The sequence below is a fragment of the Glycine max genome, chromosome 7 (assembly GCF_000004515.6).
Source record: "Glycine max cultivar Williams 82 chromosome 7, Glycine_max_v4.0, whole genome shotgun sequence".
NCBI classification, from domain to species: Eukaryota; Viridiplantae; Streptophyta; class Magnoliopsida; order Fabales; family Fabaceae; genus Glycine; species Glycine max.
In genome coordinates, this window is record NC_038243.2 from 42651183 (window position 1) to 42671510 (window position 20328).

Here is a 20328-nt window from a genome sequence, read left to right on the forward strand (position 1 = left end):
AGGTTCACGGATGGGTTCAACGAGTCAATGAATCTATAAATCTAAACCCGTGACTCAACAACAGTTTTGATCGGTTCGGTTCGATATTAATTCAAATACGTAAATATGAATGATCAAATCCAGGCTATTCGGATCGGTTTGGATTAATTCGAGTTCATGAGGGACTCTTATTGGTGAATACCCCTTATATGAATGAAGTTGAGTTCAAATATTTTTAGTGAGATTTAGAACTCTAATCATTCTCGATCTTCCTCTTACCTCCTCTCATTCCCGTCGCATCCCCTATTATTCTCCTTATTGAGCTTGTTGGACACATTTTCTGTCTCATCCACATCCCCTATTATTCTCCTTATTAAGACGGATAATTTTTGGTTTCAAAGCTAACGAAGCAGAGACTTGGGTTGGCACGGTGCGGTGTTGTGCTGTATTGTTGGTAAGCCATTACTAGTCAAAATGTAAGTGTATGTGGATAGTTGGCAAAGGAGAAAATGAAGTGCACCAAGACTAGTAGTAGGATTGAGAATATATGATATACAATAAAAATGATTTTCTTGTACACTATAAAATGGAATTATATTGTTATAACATAAAGGTGCAAAAGAATAAAATGGAAATTTAATTTCATTAAAATAAAAAGGAGTGGAATTTTTTTTTTGAAATGAAGACATAATTTCACACAAGTGTACGATAAAATTATATTTCTATTATAATGTATTGTGTGAAAAAAATTTCATTTGTGTGTATAATAAAATTATGTTTCTGTTGTAATATATGATACATGAGATGGAAAAAAAATGCAAACTCACTGTTGTAAACATAAGAGAAACAAAAGTTGTAATGATTGCTCTTCTTTATTATAATTTATTATTGATGAAGTGAGACACAGATATATCATAAGTCTCACGATTATATGGGAAAAGGAAAGAAGAAAGGAAAGACTGGATACATTGTAAGGCAACTTAAGTTGAGCACAGAGTGATTGGATAAGTCTCCAAGCAAGAAAAAGCAAGAAAGTGATAACAAGTAAGTTGAAGAGGATTAGTTGTAATCGGGATGGGCCAAAAGGTAAGCCTCAATGGCCTTGAAGAGAGCATCAGCCTTGGCTTTTCCAGTTTTGAGTTCGTCTTGGTTGGGCTCAGCATCTCCTTTTGTTTCGTATTTGACAGTGAGCTTCCCAGCAGACCCTCCATTGGGACCAGCAACCAATTTGGAGTCGAATGTGATCTTCTCCGCCGTGTCTGGCAATGCAGCACCCCCAACCACGCTGTAGCTGTATCCCAAGTTCGCCTCATCAATGCTTTCTATTTTGTGCAGCACAAACTTGGTTTCTCCATCTATCCATTCATTAACATCAGCTTTATTACCATACATTGTATTATTTGGTTTCATTACAATTAATTATGTTACTATGCTATTGCAACATAGTATATAGATGGGTAGAGATGCATGGAATAATAATGAAATAGAAAATCAAATGAAAACAGTAAGTACCCTCAAGGAAAGTGATCTTCTTGATGGTTCCTGGGCCACCATTTCCCTCAACGTTTTCAACACTCTTGAAGGAATCAAGAGCCTTTGGGATGACGTTGTCGGCATCTGTAACTAGGGCCTTGTAAAGAGTAGCAGGAGCCACAGGGGAGTTGATTTCATCCTCGAATGTGAAAACACCCATTATGAATGATTATATGTAGAACGGAATGGAAGAATAATACTACTAGTTTGAGAAGGAGATGCTTGCTGCTGTGTGCTTCTTTAGCAGAGGAGTGCCCTTTATTTATAATCAAGCAGCCAAGCACTACCTCTGGTATCAATTTCCTTGTATTGTATATGACCCATAGTGTGAATGAAGCTGCTGAAAAAAAAAATATATCTTCTTAAAAGATATGATCATGTATTAAATTCTTCTTTGACTACTTTTCTATTTGTATTTTTAGTTTGTTATGTCTCTCTTTCTTTCATTTTTCCTTGTTCTTTTCTATTAATTATTTAGGTATAATTTTTTTATCCATAAAAAATAAAAATAAATATAAAAAAATTTATAATAATTCAAACACTCTACTTAATCAATTAATTTAAATTCCATTAATCATTTAGGTATAATTATATGATTTAAATTTATTCGTCTCATTTTCCTATATAAATAGCTTTTTATCACTAAATTCATCATCTCTCTCACGTATGAATTTGGAAGACAAAATTCAATACATAAAGTAGTTTAACCGTACGTGATATTTTATTTTAAACTATGTAAGTTTATATGTTTGCTAATAATAAGGAAAAATATTACTTTTTTTATGCTGTCTTTCTTTTCTCTATTTCAGTAATTTTAATTTTCAAATTTTGGTTTTTCCCCTTGAACAATCTGTGTAATATTTCAATCTTTTTTCTTTAATGTCAAATATTAACTTTATGCGTTTGTCAAATATTGTGATTGTGAAGCATTCAAATTCAAAGAAGTTTCCTCCAAAATAAATTAATAAAAAAATTAGTTAAATGGCAAACGCATCACGTTCAACGATGGCGACTGTTTGCTGTATTTGCGGGACTGAATTATTTTTATACTAAATTATTATATTATTAAATAACTTGTATTTTAGTTTATAGATTACGGAAAAATAAATTTTAAATTTTAAACGATAAAAATTCATAATAAATAAATATTTGTTATACATAAATTATATTAATAATGAAAATTCATAATAACTAACAATGTCCGCAAAATTTGAGTTTAAATGAAATCCATGACATGATTTGCATGAACGTTTCGAACAAAGTAATGGACCTTGAATTTTTTAGTTACAAAAGGAGTTCGTCAATTGCACAAAATGTTTCCCCACTGTGAATCAATATTTCACCGAGTTCAAAGCTATTTAGAAAGAGCTGAATACACACTAATGCGTTTTAGAACACGTGTACACGTAAAGGCAAACGTAGCAGTAACAATGAATAAAGTCTAGATATCAAACACAAACGATTAATTCGTTGTTAAATCATAATTCTCTAGGGATAAAATGTTGAAAGTGATTTTGTAACGGTGAAAACTAAAAAGTAGAAGAATTTGCAAATAAAAAAAATGATAAACGAGAAGAACCTTAGTGATTAACAGGTAGGATTGTGGTTTTAAGTATGTTCTTATTCCATTCTCTTCAATTCTAATTAAGCATTGTATTATCCGTTAATTGTCAAGTATCCCTATGAATTTGATTTATAATTGATCAAAATTTACTAACGTTATCTTTCGGTTAATTTCCTAATTGCTCATGTTAGAAACTAAATCCTAACCATGAAGGACAAATATAAAGGTTGTTTGGTTAATTAACCTAATATGAAACTAGACTTAAGGTTTAATTATGTAACAATTCTTAGTTCAATTACCCTACACTTCTACCAATGAATCGCACAAAGGTCATGGGCCAATCAATTGATTAAGACATACAAGATAGATCCAATCCAAGTAAGAATTAAAATATGGTAGTTTAATATCATGTTTTAGCTTCCTTGACAACTAAGTTATTTTGGCTCAAACAAGTCTTGCAATTCTTTGAAGTTTAAGTTAAACTACCGTGATTTTATGTGATAGCAAGTCAACAATTCAATTGGCTCACAAGCAGACAACCAATGAAAGATCCAAACATGTGAACATTTGATTGCCATTTCCTCCGTGTGATCATGTTCAATTTGGTTATCTCAATCTAATTCATGTTAAGTCTTAGCAACAACTAGTGAATCCTCTAATCAGGATAAATATATCTAATACTACTATTCTGTAATCACTACTTTCTCGAAACTCGTTATCAAAAACCCAAAGTCCAATTTCTCCAACAACATCTAGAAGGGCGTCTACAAAAAGCATTAAAGGCCACTGGCTACCGCAATCTTAAATTTCTCCTGGCTGCGAGTGCGTTACGGTCCATTCCATTGACTAACCGTGAAATGGATAATTCCATGTCAAACTTTTGTTAGATCCATGTAATAAATATCTAAAAAGTATAAATTAAAAATATGGTTTATATATATATATATATATATATATATATATATATATATATATATTTAATTTCTATAAAGTTAGTGAATTTTATTTTTGATCTTTTCAATTGTAATTTTTTAAATTTTTTCTAAAATATAAAACTATTATTTTGTCTTCATAAAATGAGCACATGTTAATTTGATTCTTGTAAAATATAATCTTTGATTTTTAAGTGCTATTTTATTTTTCAATGACATATTATTTATATTTTTTCACTAATATCATTAAGAATTTTAATTTTTCAACGTAATAATAAGCTTAATTTTATAAAATTATTGTAATCATTTATCTTTTATTAATTTTTATTAGTTTGTGTAAAATAATTTAAGAAAACATCCAGCAGCCAAGATACTTTTTAATTTGCTACCGTCTAATTCGATTTGGCAACCGAAATTTGCCACCATCTAATTTCGGTCTCAAATATCCAGCACACTTTCAGTGTATTTAGATAAAAACATTTGTGTAACAGTGACAGAATTAGGGACCAATGTGTCAGTCGCAAAAGTTTAAAGCTAACATCCTAGTGGCGAAAATATTATTAAAACAAAACTATTATATATAACACTTTCACTGAAACATAATTATATGTAAGGTTTTGCAAACGATATATTTAGTCGCTAGTATATAGTAAATGTAATTTAAAATCGCTTGTTTGGTTGTCAATGTCATTCTAATAAATTAAAATGAAAATGCATAAACAATTAAAATTTAAATTGTCCACCAATTAGATATACTCATTGGTATGATTTTTGATACAATTATTATAAAAATTAAATAACTTATGATAAATCATAGTTTAAGATTGAATAATAATATAAAATTATTTTATAATGTAAATATATAATTTAATGTTTATTTTAAATTAAATATAAAGTATTTAATACAGATACCTAATAAAAAATTTAAAAGTATTACATATTGAAGATTATCATAAACACAGACATGTGTTATCTGAATAGTCATTTCACAATTTATTAAATAGATAAACAATTAACATGATATGAAAGACTAAATACTACATTATTTAAATTCTTTAAATGAAAACGAATTTTTTTTTTGTAAAGAGCAAAATCCAAAATACAATGTAAAATTAAATATAATTATAAATTAAAAATATTTTTTTGTTTTCATTTTAATTATGAATTAAATGAAATATTTATTTATTTTCAATTCAAATAATATAAAATTAAATATTTATTTTAAATAATACACAAACTAAAATAATAATTTATCCATTCCCCCAAATACAACAGCAAACAGTCGCCATCGTTGATCGTTGAACGTGACGTGTTTATCATTTACTATTTCTTTGAATTTGAATGCTGCCAATTCGATATACTTTGACAAACACATAAAATGAATAGTATTTTAACATTAAAGAAAACAAAAAGTGATTGAAATATTACAAAGATAATCCAAGTGGAGAAAACCAATCGAACAAGAACAATACTCTGGGTTAAAAAAAGAACCGATGATGACCCAACAACCTTGTATCAGTGAGTCAGCAGATTCACACTATGGTATGGGGCATACATAGGAGCAGAGTGACACCAGAGGTAGTGCTTGGCTGCTTGATTATAAATAGAGGGCACTCCTCTGCTAAAGAAGCACACAGCAGCAAGCATCTCCTTCTCAAACTAGTAGTATTATTCTTCCATTCATAATGGGTGTTTTCACATTCGAGGATGAAATCAACTCCCCTGTGGCTCCTGCTACTCTTTACAAGGCCCTAGTTACAGATGCCGACAACGTCATCCCAAAGGCTCTTGATTCCTTCAAGAGTGTTGAAAACGTTGAGGGAAATGGTGGCCCAGGAACCATCAAGAAGATCACTTTCCTTGAGGGTACTTACTGTTTTCATTTGATTTTCTATTTCATTATTATTCCATGCATCTCTACCCATCTATATACTATGTTGCAATAGCATAGTAACATAATTAATTGTAATGAAACCAAATAATACAATGTATGGTAATAAAGCTGATGTTAATGAATGGATAGATGGAGAAACCAAGTTTGTGCTGCACAAAATAGAAAGCATTGATGAGGCGAACTTGGGATACAGCTACAGCGTGGTTGGGGGTGCTGCATTGCCAGACACGGCGGAGAAGATCACATTCGACTCCAAATTGGTTGCTGGTCCCAATGGAGGGTCTGCTGGGAAGCTCACTGTCAAATACGAAACAAAAGGAGATGCTGAGCCCAACCAAGACGAACTCAAAACTGGAAAAGCCAAGGCTGATGCTCTCTTCAAGGCCATTGAGGCTTACCTTTTGGCCCATCCCGATTACAACTAATCCTCTTCAACTTACTTGTCATCACTTTCTTGCTTGGAGACTTATCCAATCACTCTGTTCTCAACTTAAGTTGCCTTCCAATGTATCCAGTCTTTCCTTTCTTCTTTCCTTTTCCCATATAATTGTGAGACTTATGATATATCTGTATCTCACTTCATCAATAATAAATTATAATAAAGATGAGCAATCATTACAACTTTTGTTTCTCTTATGTTTACTATTGCGAGTTTAATAGTTTACACTTTTTTTTAAAATGACACTTGTACGAAATTGTTTCGTTGATGGTTGATTTTCGTAAAAATTTAATTAATCACTTTTAATGAATTTTTTTCTTTTAATTTAACTTTTTTCATCTATGAAATTTAAATCCGAAACATTTAAGATATTCTAACTCGTTATTCGGACTAACCACATGTTATTCTTGACTGAATATTTTGCTTGGATTGTTGAAAAATATAACGTACCACATCAGTTGGGATGAAGAAAAGTGAAAAGTATATATGTTTAAAACACTTTTTTGACAACTCCCACTTCAACTTGTATACCAGACCAATAACCAACACTTCTCACATCGAGCTTATGCTAAAAATTCAATATGAAGTGAAACTTCTTGTTCCTCTGTATTTTGCTTCTAAAAAAAACTCAAGAATAAGTCCAAGCAAAGAACCAAAGGAGTATGGTTTTAAGGTCTCTAAAGTACGAGCCCAAAAAATATACAAGTTTCAGTTGGGCAAAAAAAAAAACTTACCCAATTGAACTTGAGGGAGAGCGTTGGAAAATATCAAGTCCCACGTCAGTTTCATGATTCTCATCATTCCCTCCTTCTTGGAAAACATTTGTCCTCAAATGTTCAGGATCATCACCGGGTTCAAGTACCACTTCCTTCCTTTTCTTGTGGGCTTGCTTGACATAGCTTTCATTCTTCTTTGCAATTTGCACCTTCACTTGGTCATACAATCTTTTCACATACTCAACTTTGGCATGTGCATCCTTACGTTGAGTCTCTTGGGGATTGCTTTTGTAAGTTGGCTTGTTAGGCAATGAAGCTCCGGGGAGGACATCAACTTGATGTTCTATGCCTCTTGAAGGTGGTAGTCCATGAGGAATCTCCTTAGGAACGACATTTTTAAATTCCTGCAATAATGGTTGAACACTAGGAGAAATAGAAATAGTAAACTCATTAGAATTATCAGTAGAAATTTTACTGTCTTTGCAATACTGTAGATTGAGTGGTTCATGAGCAGGTAACACTTTCCTCACTTCACTCGCCTCTGCAAAATAATTAAATTTTCTCTCATGTGTATCACTCTTTTCCTCGGGTGTATCACTCTTCTTTTTCATATTCCTTTGTGGAGCCTCACTATTTTCTTTCTCTTGTTCTCTCTTTTCTCTCATTCTGATTTGGTCATCACACACTTCTCTAGGGGATAGAGGTTTAAGAGTAAACAAGGAAGATTTGGTCAACAAACGTTGCATTTGTGTAGTCCACGCGTCCAGAAATAAGCGTTGAGATTCATCCAGTTGATGATATACACCACCATTGTCACCAGCTCTTGCCATGATTAAGGAACAAAGAATTTTGCAGTAAATTAAAAAAAATTCAGGACCTCACCACACTCTACTCACGTGTTTCTCTCTTTAATGGTAGTTCACTCGTGTTTGATGCTCTCAATATAGGCTTTTGTGTGATGTTTTCACTCTTGCCTTTTACCACTCACTCCCTCTTAAGTTCCTGGATAGACCGAATTAGACACACAAGGTAATATAAAATAAAAGGAAAGACAATAGAATTATCAGAGTAACAGATTTGATTTGGGATAACAACTTGGACTTGATTTGGATAGCAGATTGGATTTGATTTGGATAACAGATTAGATTTGGATAACAAATCTGATTTGGATAAATTTTTTTGATTTGATTTGAGTTGGATAATAGATCAGATTTGGGATAACAAATTAGATTTAATTTGGATAACAGATATGATAACAAATAAGATAACAGATAGGATAACAGATAAGATAACAGATATGACAACTAAACTTCAAATGCTCATAACTTTTGCTACGGTTATCCGTTTGAGGCCCACTATATATCAAAACGCTCAGAATTCAGAGGAGAATCTAGATAATGGGATTTGGTACACGATTTTCTGCCAAAAAAAAGCCTCTAACTGCCTCAATTTCGTGTTCAAAGATCAAACACCCACTTTCTCTTTTTTCTCTTTCTTCTTTTCTTCTCTTTTTTTTTTTCAAAATTTCTGCAACTTTTTTTTTTTTTTTATACTTGAAACAGAACCCAAACAATTTTTTTTTGACACAAAGTCTGAAAGACACTAGAAACAAGAACAACAACAAGAACACAAACGTGACAAGAACAAGAACGAAACAAAGACACAAACAAGAACGCAACAAGACGCAAACAAGAAAAACAAATAACAGAACAAGGACAAAACACGAACCAGGACAAATTACAAAGAAAAATAATAGGATAAGATAGAACCTGTATCAAGAGCCAAAGCTCTGATACCAGATGATGTGAACCTGAGTAGGAGTGGATCGCGTGATACAGGCTGTAGAGTTTTTGGTTGACGCCACTTCCAGTGAAGGAAGATAAGTCAGGGTAGACGCCACTTCCGATGAAGGAAGATAAGTCTGGGTAGACGCCACTTCCGGTTAAGGAAGATAAGTCTGGGTAGACGCCACTTCCAGTGAAGGAAGATAAGTCTGGGTAGACGCCACAAGGATTACCTTGATAAGTCTGATAATTGGTTCAACAAGGAACCCAGAGAGAAACTCTCACCCAATTTTATGAAAATGCCAAAAGTTTTTTTATTCAAAACAAAAACCCATACTTATAGTGTAGCTAAACAAAAAGATAAAAATAGACATGGGCCTTTTAAACAGTTTGGGCCAAAATTACAATAAAAATAAATTATAACTAAAAACTTATTTAACTTGGGCCTTCAAATTGTTTGGGCCTTCAGCAACAATTAATAGTCTTGATAGTGTCTCTGCCTCTGGGCCTTCATCCTTCTCCACTTGGGCCTTCATCCTTCTCCACTCGGGGGCTTTGTCCTTCTCCACTTGGGCCTTCGTCCTTCTCCACTTGGGCCTTTAGCCTGTATTTGGCCAGTTTCATGATTCTCATCAGTTGGATGATGAAAATTGAAGAGTATATATTTTGAAGTGTTATGCCTAAAAACTGTCTAGACATTCTTTTTTAACAGCCCAATAACTGGCACGTACTTCTCAAATTGGGCCTGTGCTAAAAATTTAAGAAGGATCAAAGTAATTAAGTTATATTTATATACTCAAAATTTAAAGTTATATATAATTATAGTAATTTATAATTGTAGTAATCAACCAAAAAGTCACAATTTATAAAACAATATATTGAAGGAAACACAAACATAAATTTACAAAACTTAACAAAATACATAACTATGGTAAAACTGGTAGCTAACATGATATATTTATAAATTATTAGCTTGGTATATTCTCATTTTCTAACTATTGAATTTTCAATCATTAAAGAAGGAAAAATCTTATCTTAGCTTTTAAGTGCACTAGCTGCACTCTTTTTCTTTAAAAGAAATAATTCAAAATAATTAGTGAGTCACTTCAATTGTACTCTCGCATTTAATGAAAAGACATGTTTTATTAATGGATCTTTTTCTGTCTAGGATTCTCTTTATTTTGGGGGAGAACACATTTGCATGTCATATATGGCATATTTGATCAGTATAACTCCTTCATCAAGTCTTAAAAATTGCTCACCTTTTGAGCTTCTTTATAATTGCTAACGTGATTTCTTTCTACTTAAGTTGTTCGGGTGCCTTGCTTTTGTTTAAATCACCCCTTCCCAAAAGACTAACATTTTCCTACGAACTTTGCCTTGCATTTTCGTGGGCTATCCCTTGGAGTCAAAGGTTTCAAGTTCCTTGATCCTCAATCAAATAAGTTCATCATTTTCTCCAATATTAAATTCATAGAGTCTAGTTTTCCGCTTCATTTTTGTTAGACAAATGTAGGGAATCCATGGGTAGGTAATATCATATATAGGCCCTGTTTAACTTATAGAAGAAACTTATTTTTATTTTCTTCTTCTACGAGTTCATGGAGAAATTTACAATATGATGTTAATACTAAAAGACTTTTTTTTATATAATAATGTTAACACGACTAATATGTTATCAAAATTATCCCTAAAAGATGTAAATTAACAATTTAAACTAGCACATGTAATTATTGTATTTAGAAGGATTTTATTTTTATAAAATGAAAGAGTTCACCATAAAATAGGATTCCGTCTTCAGACAAGTAACTGATTAATTGAAGTGATATTTAATTCAAAAACAATCATGCCTTTCCATGATTAATTCGAGGGCCTAGAGGAAAGAAGACCAGGAGGGTAATTGGTCGTCAGCTTAGGGCTGCGCCTTCAAGGTAGAAAGAGGTTACCTGAAGACGCTCGTCCTTCAGGGTGCGGTGAAAGTCAAAAAACTGAGTGATCTTGAAGATCCAGGCCAGGGCATTGGTACCATCAAATCGAGGTATATCAAGGTTCATGTGTGGAGGGGAAGGTCGTGGTGACATGGATGGGGAAGAAACTTCGAGTGATTGAAAACGAGAGATAACCTTGTCGAGTCGGGAGTGAAGAGAGTTTTGGATAGCGGTGAGGGTATTTTGGTTCTGGGTGAGGAGGGTGACTGTCTCTTCTAGACGTGAGAGGGTGTGGCCACGAGTATTGTCTGTCATGGGAGGGTCAATGAAAACACCGATTGATAAGGATAGGAATATTCCTAAATTGGAGGACAGGAATCAACCTCCAAAAACAAAAAGTAAGAGATAGAATAGCTGAAATTCTCATTGTCTTCCTCTTGATTCATTACAACTATTTATAAGATTAAAAAAAAAAAACATAAACGCTAACAATGCTGGAAAAATAGGAGACAAGATAAAGTCAATTGTGATCTTTAGGAGACAAGGATCACGAAGCTGCAAATCGTGCGTGATAAGGCAAGCACGATGATGAAGGCACTACTCTGAAGGTAACTTTCCAAAATTGTCCTTTTGGTAACTTGGCTGGTGCTAGACTCTTTAGTGAATGTATTCCTCCCAACTGATGGGCCTCTTCATGGTTCGCTTGGGTCGGGTTGCTTTAATTTTTGGGTTTAGGCCCTGTTGAATATAAAAAATAATAAAAATAAAAGTTTTTGTTTGCATGAAATGTATTGGATGAAGTCTATTCCTCAACAGTTGACTTCTCTTATTGATGCTGATGTAATGGCTTTAGCCCAATTTATCTCATATTAGTATTTTTAAATTATGAAAAAAATTAACAATAAATTTAAATGAGTAAAAAAATGCTAATATGAGATAAAATGTAGTCCAAATAAACAAGAGAAAACGAACGGAAAATGAATAAAAATTGAGAATTCTCGTAATAATTATTTTTAAATCAAATTTAAAGCGTTTTCTAATTAGTTGACATTCTTTGAAAATAGAAATAGAATGTATAAAAATTAAACTTGTCAAATAATTCTATCAAAATTTGTTAAATATTTAAGCTTTTTAAAAAGGTTTAAATACAAAATCTATTTTATAAATAAATTCTAATGATAAAGATTAATTTTATAGTATTATATAATAATTTAATATAAAAATATTTCTAGTATGTTTGGATTGGCTTCACAGATCCATGGTTACCCACATCTTCCCACGTCGAAGCTGAAACTCTAACATGTAGCGTTGAGTTGGTTGCACGTATTCCGAATGTGGATGCACTTCCAAATTAACATGCGCTTCATTCCCACAAATACAGCAATCTGTCGTCATGGATGAACGTGGCATTTTTTAAAAAACATTTTGAACTCATGTTTTTTTTAATGAATTTATTTTTGGCTTAATTGTAAATTTAGTTTCTTTATTTATCTCAGGTTAGAAGTTTGATTCATTTATAATTTAATTCACCAATTAAATCTTTTAATTTTTTTTAATTTATTGTTTTAGTTTCCAATCTTAAAATTAGACATTAATTTTTAATTATTTATGTTGATCGTTATGTTGTGTTGCTTTTATTAAACATTAATTAGGTAAATAAAATTAAAGTAAAACACGTGATTGTAACATTCAATAGAAATATGACATATCACATGTGATAATTAATATTTATCAATGGATGAATTAAATTAAAAGACTAAATTTTTGAGTTAAAATAAATAGAGGGACCAAATTTATCATTAAACCTTTATTTTTCAGCAATAGAATGAATCTTTATTTCTTGTGGATTGAATTTGAATGCTTCAAAATTTGTATATTGAATTTGAATGCTTCAAAATCTTAATAGTATTTGACAAACACATAAAATTTATTAACATTAAAAAAAAGTGATTAAAATATTACACAGATTATGCAAGTGAAAAAATCGACATTTGAAAATTGGAGTAGTTACTGAAATAGAGACAAGAAAGACCGCCTAAAATTAAAAGTCATATTCTTTTTTTTTCTCTGACAATATATTCTTTTCTTATTATTCTTAAAAATATATAGATTTACATTGTTTAAACAAAATATCACGTACAGGTAAATACTTTATATATTGAGTTTTTGTTATCGATCTCTTCAGAATTCATGCGTGAGAGATGATGAATTTAGTGATAAAATTAATTTTATACGAAAATGAGAAGAATAAATTCAAACTATATAAATTAATATTGAATTTCTTTTTTTAAATCACATCTAGAAAGATTTTGTTTTTTGTTTTCAGAGAAAGAATACTCTTGGTAAACTAAGAAGTAAGAACAACAACGTTGAATCATTGACTCAGCACCTTCAGACTATGGTATGGGGCGTACACACAATTGTAGAGTGACGCCAGCGCAACTTTAGTGCTTATAAATAGAGGGCATTCCTCTGCTAAAGAACCACACAGCAGCAAACATCTCCTTCTCAAACTAGTAATATATACTATTATTCATCCATTCCATTCTATATATTTCATAATGGGTGTTTTCACATTCGAGGATGAAACCACCTCTCCTGTGGCTCCTGCTACCCTTTACAAAGCTCTAGTTACGGATGCTGACAACGTCATCCCAAAGGCTGTTGACGCCTTCAGGAGTGTTGAAAACGTTGAGGGAAATGGTGGCCCCGGAACCATCAAGAAGATCACTTTCCTTGAGGGTACTCTGTCACTCACTGTATTCATTTTATTTACTAATTCACTACTATATATTTTCTATTTTCTACCATGATATGATAATAAAGCTGATCTGAATGAATTGATGAATGCGGACAGATGGAGAAACCAAGTTTGTGTTGCACAAAATAGAAGCGATTGATGAGGCTAACTTGGGATATAGCTATAGCGTAGTTGGGGGAGATGGGTTGCCAGACACAGTGGAGAAGATCACATTCGAATGCAAATTGGCTGCTGGCGCCAACGGAGGGTCTGCTGGGAAGCTAACTGTCAAATACCAAACCAAAGGAGATGCTCAGCCCAACCAAGACGACCTCAAAATTGGCAAAGCCAAGTCTGATGCTCTTTTCAAGGCCGTTGAGGCTTACCTTTTGGCCCATCCTGATTACAACTGATCCTCTTCATCACTATTCAGTCAGCAACGACCTTGCTTTATATTATATACAAGAGTTTTCTTGCCTTGTGTGGAGCTTTATCCAATCACTGTGTGTGGTGTGTGCTTAAGTTAAAAACTTGCCTTCCAATTAATGTAACGAGTGTTTCCTTTCTCATTTCCTTTTGCCACAGAATTGTGAGAGTCAGTTGATATCTTTGTATGTGACTTCAATAAATTTTAATAAAAGAAAGCATCATTTAAACTTTTGTTTGTTTTATGTCTATTATATATAGTGAGTTTATATAGTTTTTATTTTTTTATTTTTTTAAAGAATGAGTTGGATGGAACTATTATTGAAATTGGGCTGAAGTCATTACATCAGCATCAATAAGAGAAGTCAACTGTTGAAGAATATCCTCCATCTAATACATTTATTTCATGGCTAATAAAAGATAATTTAACTAAACTATTCGCATCATTGTAACAAGAGACAGCTGAATCCGTGTAAATGAGGCTACTGCTATAGGCTGCAATCAGCAATAATACCCTGTATATAGCTTCTGATTCCTCGGTCCCTTGTCCTCCAGTCATGGAAAACAATTTTGCAATCCCTTTCAAACATCACTTGTTGGAAACACATTTCCGCTGCATGCCTGCAACCTGCTTTGAACAACTTGTTTTGGAGAAATCATTATTTATCATTTAAAAAGTAGGAAAAATATAATAACTAATCGTTCAGAATAAGTTGAACCAAATGCACATAATAACATAAGTACTTAACAATCTCTTGTGTATATAGTGGAAAACCACGACTATTTTAGCATTCGATATCACTTCAATTGATCAGTTATTTCACTTATTTGTGTGAAGATGGAATCCTTCTTTATGGCGAACTCGATCTCTCATTTTACAGAAATCAAATCCTTTTAAATGTACTCAATGTGCTAGTTCAGAGTGCTAATTTACATCTTTTAGGTATAATTTCTATATCAAGTTAGACATGTTTTAGCACTTTTTATAAAAAAAGTGTTTTAAAAATATTAATTGTTTTTAACTTTTTAGATTGGTTTTAAGTGAGATGTATAATCAATTGATATATAAAGTAAGTATTTTGTATATCGATTCCAAAACTAATGCTAAAATTAAATGACTTTTGGTATCAGTTATAATCATGACAAATATAACTGATAAAAAAATAGGAAAATCTAAATTTTTATTTCTTTTAAAAATTAAAAATAAAATGTCATGAAACAAACGACTTCCTTAATACCGTACATTCTATATTACACAAATATTTTTCACCAATTGCTACACTTTCAAATATTCTTACTTAAAATTTAAGCATGAAGCTTGAATTTAAATTTAAGTTTTAAATTTAGAATTTCGACACAGTAGGTTTGGATTTTGTACAACCTGGTTGGTAAGAAAAACTGTGAACCGTCAACTGTTAAGTATTTGAGAAGTGAGAACAACTAGAAGTGAATATCAATAAAGAGAACTGTGTTGCCGTGAAAATGATTTTAAATAAACAAAAGTTTTAATTAATTTTTGAAAGACAACCTTAATGGGGATGTGACCAAACATTAAATATAGAAACATCTTTAAAAAGAGTTTCGAACGTGCGTTCACAACGTTATGAAATATTAGATCCATTTGTTATACTCAACTTTCGTTGATTATTAAAATTAATTTTGAAGAAAAATAATGAATGCTTGAATATTTTTATTCTTAAAATAAGTTAATAGTAAAATTCAATATAATTTTTTATTTAATAAAAAATATATTTAAAAGTAACTTGAATTTAAAATTTAATTTTCAACATAAAATCAATTTATTATCGTCAAAACTAATACGTGAATAAAATTTTCCTAAAATTATATTATATTAGTTAATTTTTTTAATGTAATTTTAGATGAACGAACGTGAGACGCACTTGATCCTTTGAAGATTGGAGAGTCGAACGTGGCTTCCATTAACAATCTTCAGGAACAGTTGCATTTGAAATATTTGTGCTGATGATATCTTAGCTTATCCGTTGGTTTAATTTTTTGTCATACGAAAGCTCTCTGTTGTCTAATATTTTTTTTTTCTTTTTGGCCGGCGTCATTTATCAAGTATTGAAAATATTTGTATTTTGAATAGAATTATTTTTATCTACCCATCATAATGAAGACCAAAGTTTATCGTCAATAGTCAAATGCGTGAACTATATACAATCAATTTATTTCTCCGTAATTACGTGTGACCGACACGAGATTCGGTGCCGCATAGACTTTCATGTTTGATCCACCATTCTCTATCCATATTTAAGAGTCAATGCCGTGGCTTGTGTGGATTTTTCTTTTCTATTTTAATTTTAATAGTATTTCACTCAATGCAGTAGGAATCAGGAAAAACTATTTATTTTTATATAATTAAAATTTATGATGAATCATTATTTTTAAATATACAAATTATAACAAATAATTTATAAAAAACATATAATTAAATATTTAAATTTATGATCAACAATTTAAATTGTGATATAAACTTATTTTTAATTACAGGTAATTAAAAAACCATTAAAATTCTAATGGAGATATTAAAAATAATATTTTTCGATTTTAGAGACTAATTTTTTTTTAAAAAATTATTTGGACTTTGGAGGACTAAAATAAATAGATCGGACAAAAAACATAAATCAAAATTAAAAAATTGAAACTGAAAAAAGTAATTAAAATAATTTTTAAATTTTTCTATAAAAGTTTAACCTTAATTATAAACTAAAACTTGAACCACCCAAAACAAAATTTCCAGGTTTAAAAAAACTAAGATTTATATAAAAATATCATATAAACATGATCATTTATTTAATTATATATTTATAGATTACTTATGATTTTTATAAAATATTTATAATTTAATAAACTAAGTTAATATAAATGTACTCTTATAGTTATTAGCTAATTTTTATCACGATCAACTAATTTAGTCACTCTCTCACACACACACACGCATTTTTTTATAATATAAATTTTGTTATTTTTTTCAGCCTTAATTTGATCCACCATTCTCTATCCATATATAAGTGTTTTTGTCGCTAGCATTTTGGCATTTCAAATTATTTGCATTCATAACATCATAAATATATAATCACAAGTCGAATTAGATAAATATACTCTTCGCCAACAAGATTTGGTTTAGTTCTAAGTTTCTTTTTAAGAAAATAAATTGAAACTTTTAAATTTTATTAAGAAATATTTCAGGTTACCTTATGAGGTCTCTTTGGGCTATGCAAGCCTTGAGAATGTTTCAGGTTTGAAGTTGAAGTGGGCGTATGCATTGCATGGGAATTGGGTCATCTAATATGGCAAGTTATGAGTCCAAACTAAAACCAATCATGGCACCTATGAGACTATGACTTCAACTAATCGCCAATAACATAGCACCACCAATCACCATGGAATCATGTTCAAAAATTAATTTGCAGTTCTTGAAGTATTCCTAAAACGAACAAGAAACACGTTGGTTCGGTTTTCACTTTCAGGATTTTCTCTGAATAACAAAACTTGTCATGGTGTTTATATTTATTCCGTTTATTTTGGGACAGATAATTATGTGCTTCTGGCATTATTAATTGCAGCTTTGGTCTTTTAATTCCAACTTGTTTCTAGATTTGCTCTGAAGTGAAATTCGACACTTCAATTACACTGATTTGAATAGAGAACCTTATTCTTCTATGCGTGTATCTGTTAAGTTGGTATTTATGATTCCTACATTATAACTAAGCAATTGTACTTGTACTTAATTGTGTTTGAAATATATATACAAGTGCGTGTACAGCAAAGAATACACGTCAGAAATTCTACATGATATTACTCCATAAACTCATATATAACTAAAAATTATTAATCCAATTTCATACTAATTAAAAAATTTAGTTTATATCATTTAATTTTATTAATCTCAAATAAAATAATAATAATTTACATTATCAATCAATATAAAGAATTTTACGTACCTTATCAATCAATTATAAATATATGATATTTAAAAGTAATTATTACGATCAACAAATTTATCAAACAATTTTTTTAACCAAATAACTTTATCAAACATGACAATATCTTAATCAAAAATAATGTAACTTTTTTTACACTATTAATACATTTTAATTCTTACATTTTACCTATAATCAATTATTTATCCTTTTAATTTTGCTAACACCATTAATGCTAAGAATACAAAAGTAGTATATCCAATAATCTTGTTCTGATGTATATAGTAATAATAAATTTGAATTTTCTATAAAAAAAAACATTTGGAAAGTCGTTTGAGTGATGCCTTAAGCGTATGTGCACCACATATATAACCGGGATCTACTTTAATATTCATATTTTAATTGAGTTTAATTAATCATTTGATCCTTATAATTTCATTATTTATATATTTTAGTCTATATAATTTTAAAATGGTTTTTTAGTTTTTATAAATTTTATTTTAATTCTCTTTTAGTTTATATAATTTAAAAGTGGTTTTTTTAGTCCTTATAATTTATATTTTAATTTTTTTTTAGTTCTTATAGTTTGAAAGTGATTTTTTTAGTCTATATACTTTATATTTTTTTTTTTTTTAGTCCTTACCATCAAAATACGAGTAATATTATCAATTACAATTAACTATAAAAATATTAACAAATAATTTGTAACTAATTTATCATAAGATAATTTGTAATAAAAAAATAGTTGATAATTTATAACTAATTTTTAGCTAATTATATATATATATATATATATATATATATATATATATATATATATATATTAGTAAGAACTAAAAGGTAATTAAAATATAAATTATGGAAACTAAAAAGATCACTTTCAAATTATATGAACTAAAAAAATTAAATTACAAATTATAAGAATTAAAAAAACCACTTTTAAACTATAAAGACTAAAAGAGAATTAAAATATAAATTATAGGAAATAAAAAAATCACTTTCAAACCATAAGAACTAAAATATACGAATTATATGAAACTATAGAAACCAAATGATAATTTAACCTTTTAATTATAAGTTATGGGATTAAAAAAATGGTTAAGAAAAGATTTAGAATCATTTAGAAGACGTTAATTATATATAATATTTTATTAAAAAATGTTATATAAAAGAGTAAATGTATTTATATCTTAAAAATATATAAAAAAAACAGATTTTCTGTGAGAATAAAAGATACCACTTTTCTTTTATTGGTCTATATTAATGATTAGTTTTTTGTTTTTGTTAGTAGAAGAATTCAATTCAAACTTATGATCTATTCTCTTTCATTTTTCGCTCATTGTAAATCTTTATAACCCCGTAAATCATTCAAAAATCAATATTTTTTATTTAGTAATTAGGAGGATTATTAATAACAATAATTAAAGGATTTAAAATAATTTTGAAATCTCCCTGATCAATTTAACAATTATAAATAAATCCTAAATATCTTTAATATTAGATACTTTTTATTGAATACATTTTATTAAATATGTAAAAAATATTAAGAAGATATAAATAAAATCAAAGAATGAATAGAAGAGCTCGTGAGTCAAAGTTAATAATAGATGGTGAAAAGGGGCTAGCATTAAGCGTTCGAAATTATGACTTAGATAGTAATGATGGAGTAGTATTTAACGTGTTTGAGGTAAACAATTTATTAAGGATTTTCCTAATAAGCATTGACTTTGATGTGCTTTAATGATTCTAGGTTTGAGATCTCCTACATTGACCAGTACGTATTTTGGTGTGCATGAGATGTCGAAGAAATTAGGTGAGTACCTCAGAAGACATTCTAATAACAATCAATAAGTTATTAAGAATTTTACCATAACCATGATCACGATGGATAATAATGATACTGGCTCACCGTAAAATTTGTCAATGAGCTAAGATGTTAGTCACATAATTCTGTTTTTAACAGTTCTAAACTAACATGATTATTGACTCTCCTAAGTCCTAATAATCACGTTCTCGATCTCTTTCTTATTCCTCAGTGGATTTTTTTTTCTTCATCAACCATTAAAGAGTTGACGACAATGGCCGAATAACAAGCAGGCTTATCAATTAGCAGCAGTCCAAAATTTAAATCATGGTACTTAAATTAAAAATAACTGATATTTGTAAAGAAAAATATAGAAAACCTTGATTAACCTAATATAAGAACAATGAAAAAAAAGTTTAATAGTGAACTCAATAAAAGTTAAAGATGCTACAGAAAAAAGCAAAATAAAAAAATATCATGTCTAAAACTAACCTAATGAACCTATATATAATTTGGGTTCACATAATTTTTAACTTATAAAACTTGTAATATAATCCTTTTAAATTGAAATTTTACTTAGTTAACTTAAGCTCTATCATTTTATATTGTTTTGCTTTGTAATGATATATATGTCAGTTCAAA

At 29.9% G+C, this 20328-nt stretch overlaps 4 protein-coding genes across 4 annotated transcripts; 2 read left to right on the forward strand and 2 right to left on the reverse strand.

Annotated features, from left to right (window-relative positions):
- Window positions 1-807: 807 nt before the first annotated feature.
- Window positions 808-1797, reverse strand: LOC100101844 (PR10-like protein). The gene is made up of 2 exons (NM_001251131.2): window positions 1492-1797; window positions 808-1334 (listed from the first exon to the last, which is right to left on the reverse strand). Exons 1-2 carry the CDS (start codon window positions 1670-1672, stop codon window positions 1039-1041), a joined length of 477 nt encoding a protein of 158 aa, NP_001238060.2. The 5' UTR covers window positions 1673-1797; the 3' UTR covers window positions 808-1038.
- A 3839-nt stretch (window positions 1798-5636) lies between these two features.
- Window positions 5637-6521, forward strand: PR-10 (stress-induced protein SAM22). Its single transcript, NM_001249109.3, has 2 exons — window positions 5637-5874; window positions 6032-6521. The coding sequence occupies exons 1-2, from the start codon at window positions 5694-5696 to the stop codon at window positions 6325-6327; spliced, it is 477 nt and encodes a 158-aa protein (NP_001236038.1). The 5' UTR covers window positions 5637-5693; the 3' UTR covers window positions 6328-6521.
- A 2615-nt stretch (window positions 6522-9136) lies between these two features.
- On the reverse strand, window positions 9137-11197 carry LOC100527502 (uncharacterized). The gene is given in 2 exon segments (NM_001250023.2): window positions 9137-9445; window positions 10788-11197. Coding segments are annotated over 2 exon segments (369 nt in total). The 5' UTR covers window positions 11085-11197; the 3' UTR covers window positions 9137-9373.
- A 2054-nt stretch (window positions 11198-13251) lies between these two features.
- On the forward strand, window positions 13252-14162 carry LOC100527731 (uncharacterized). The gene is made up of 2 exons (NM_001249633.2): window positions 13252-13511; window positions 13627-14162. Exons 1-2 carry the CDS (start codon window positions 13331-13333, stop codon window positions 13920-13922), a joined length of 477 nt encoding a protein of 158 aa, NP_001236562.1. The 5' UTR covers window positions 13252-13330; the 3' UTR covers window positions 13923-14162.
- Window positions 14163-20328: the final 6166 nt, after the last annotated feature.

Excerpts from the sequence above, each read along its gene's own strand:
- LOC100101844 (NM_001251131.2), bottom strand. The coding sequence starts at position 1,672 with ATGGGTGTTTTCACATTCGAGGATGAAATCAACTCCCCTGTGGCTCCT. Across the intron at positions 1,335-1,491 it reads GAAGATCACTTTCCTTGAGG|ATGGAGAAACCAAGTTTGTG; the intron begins GTACTTACTGTT and ends ATGAATGGATAG.
- PR-10 (NM_001249109.3), top strand. The coding sequence starts at position 5,694 with ATGGGTGTTTTCACATTCGAGGATGAAATCAACTCCCCTGTGGCTCCT. Across the intron at positions 5,875-6,031 it reads GAAGATCACTTTCCTTGAGG|ATGGAGAAACCAAGTTTGTG; the intron begins GTACTTACTGTT and ends ATGAATGGATAG.
- LOC100527731 (NM_001249633.2), top strand. The coding sequence starts at position 13,331 with ATGGGTGTTTTCACATTCGAGGATGAAACCACCTCTCCTGTGGCTCCT. Across the intron at positions 13,512-13,626 it reads GAAGATCACTTTCCTTGAGG|ATGGAGAAACCAAGTTTGTG; the intron begins GTACTCTGTCAC and ends GAATGCGGACAG.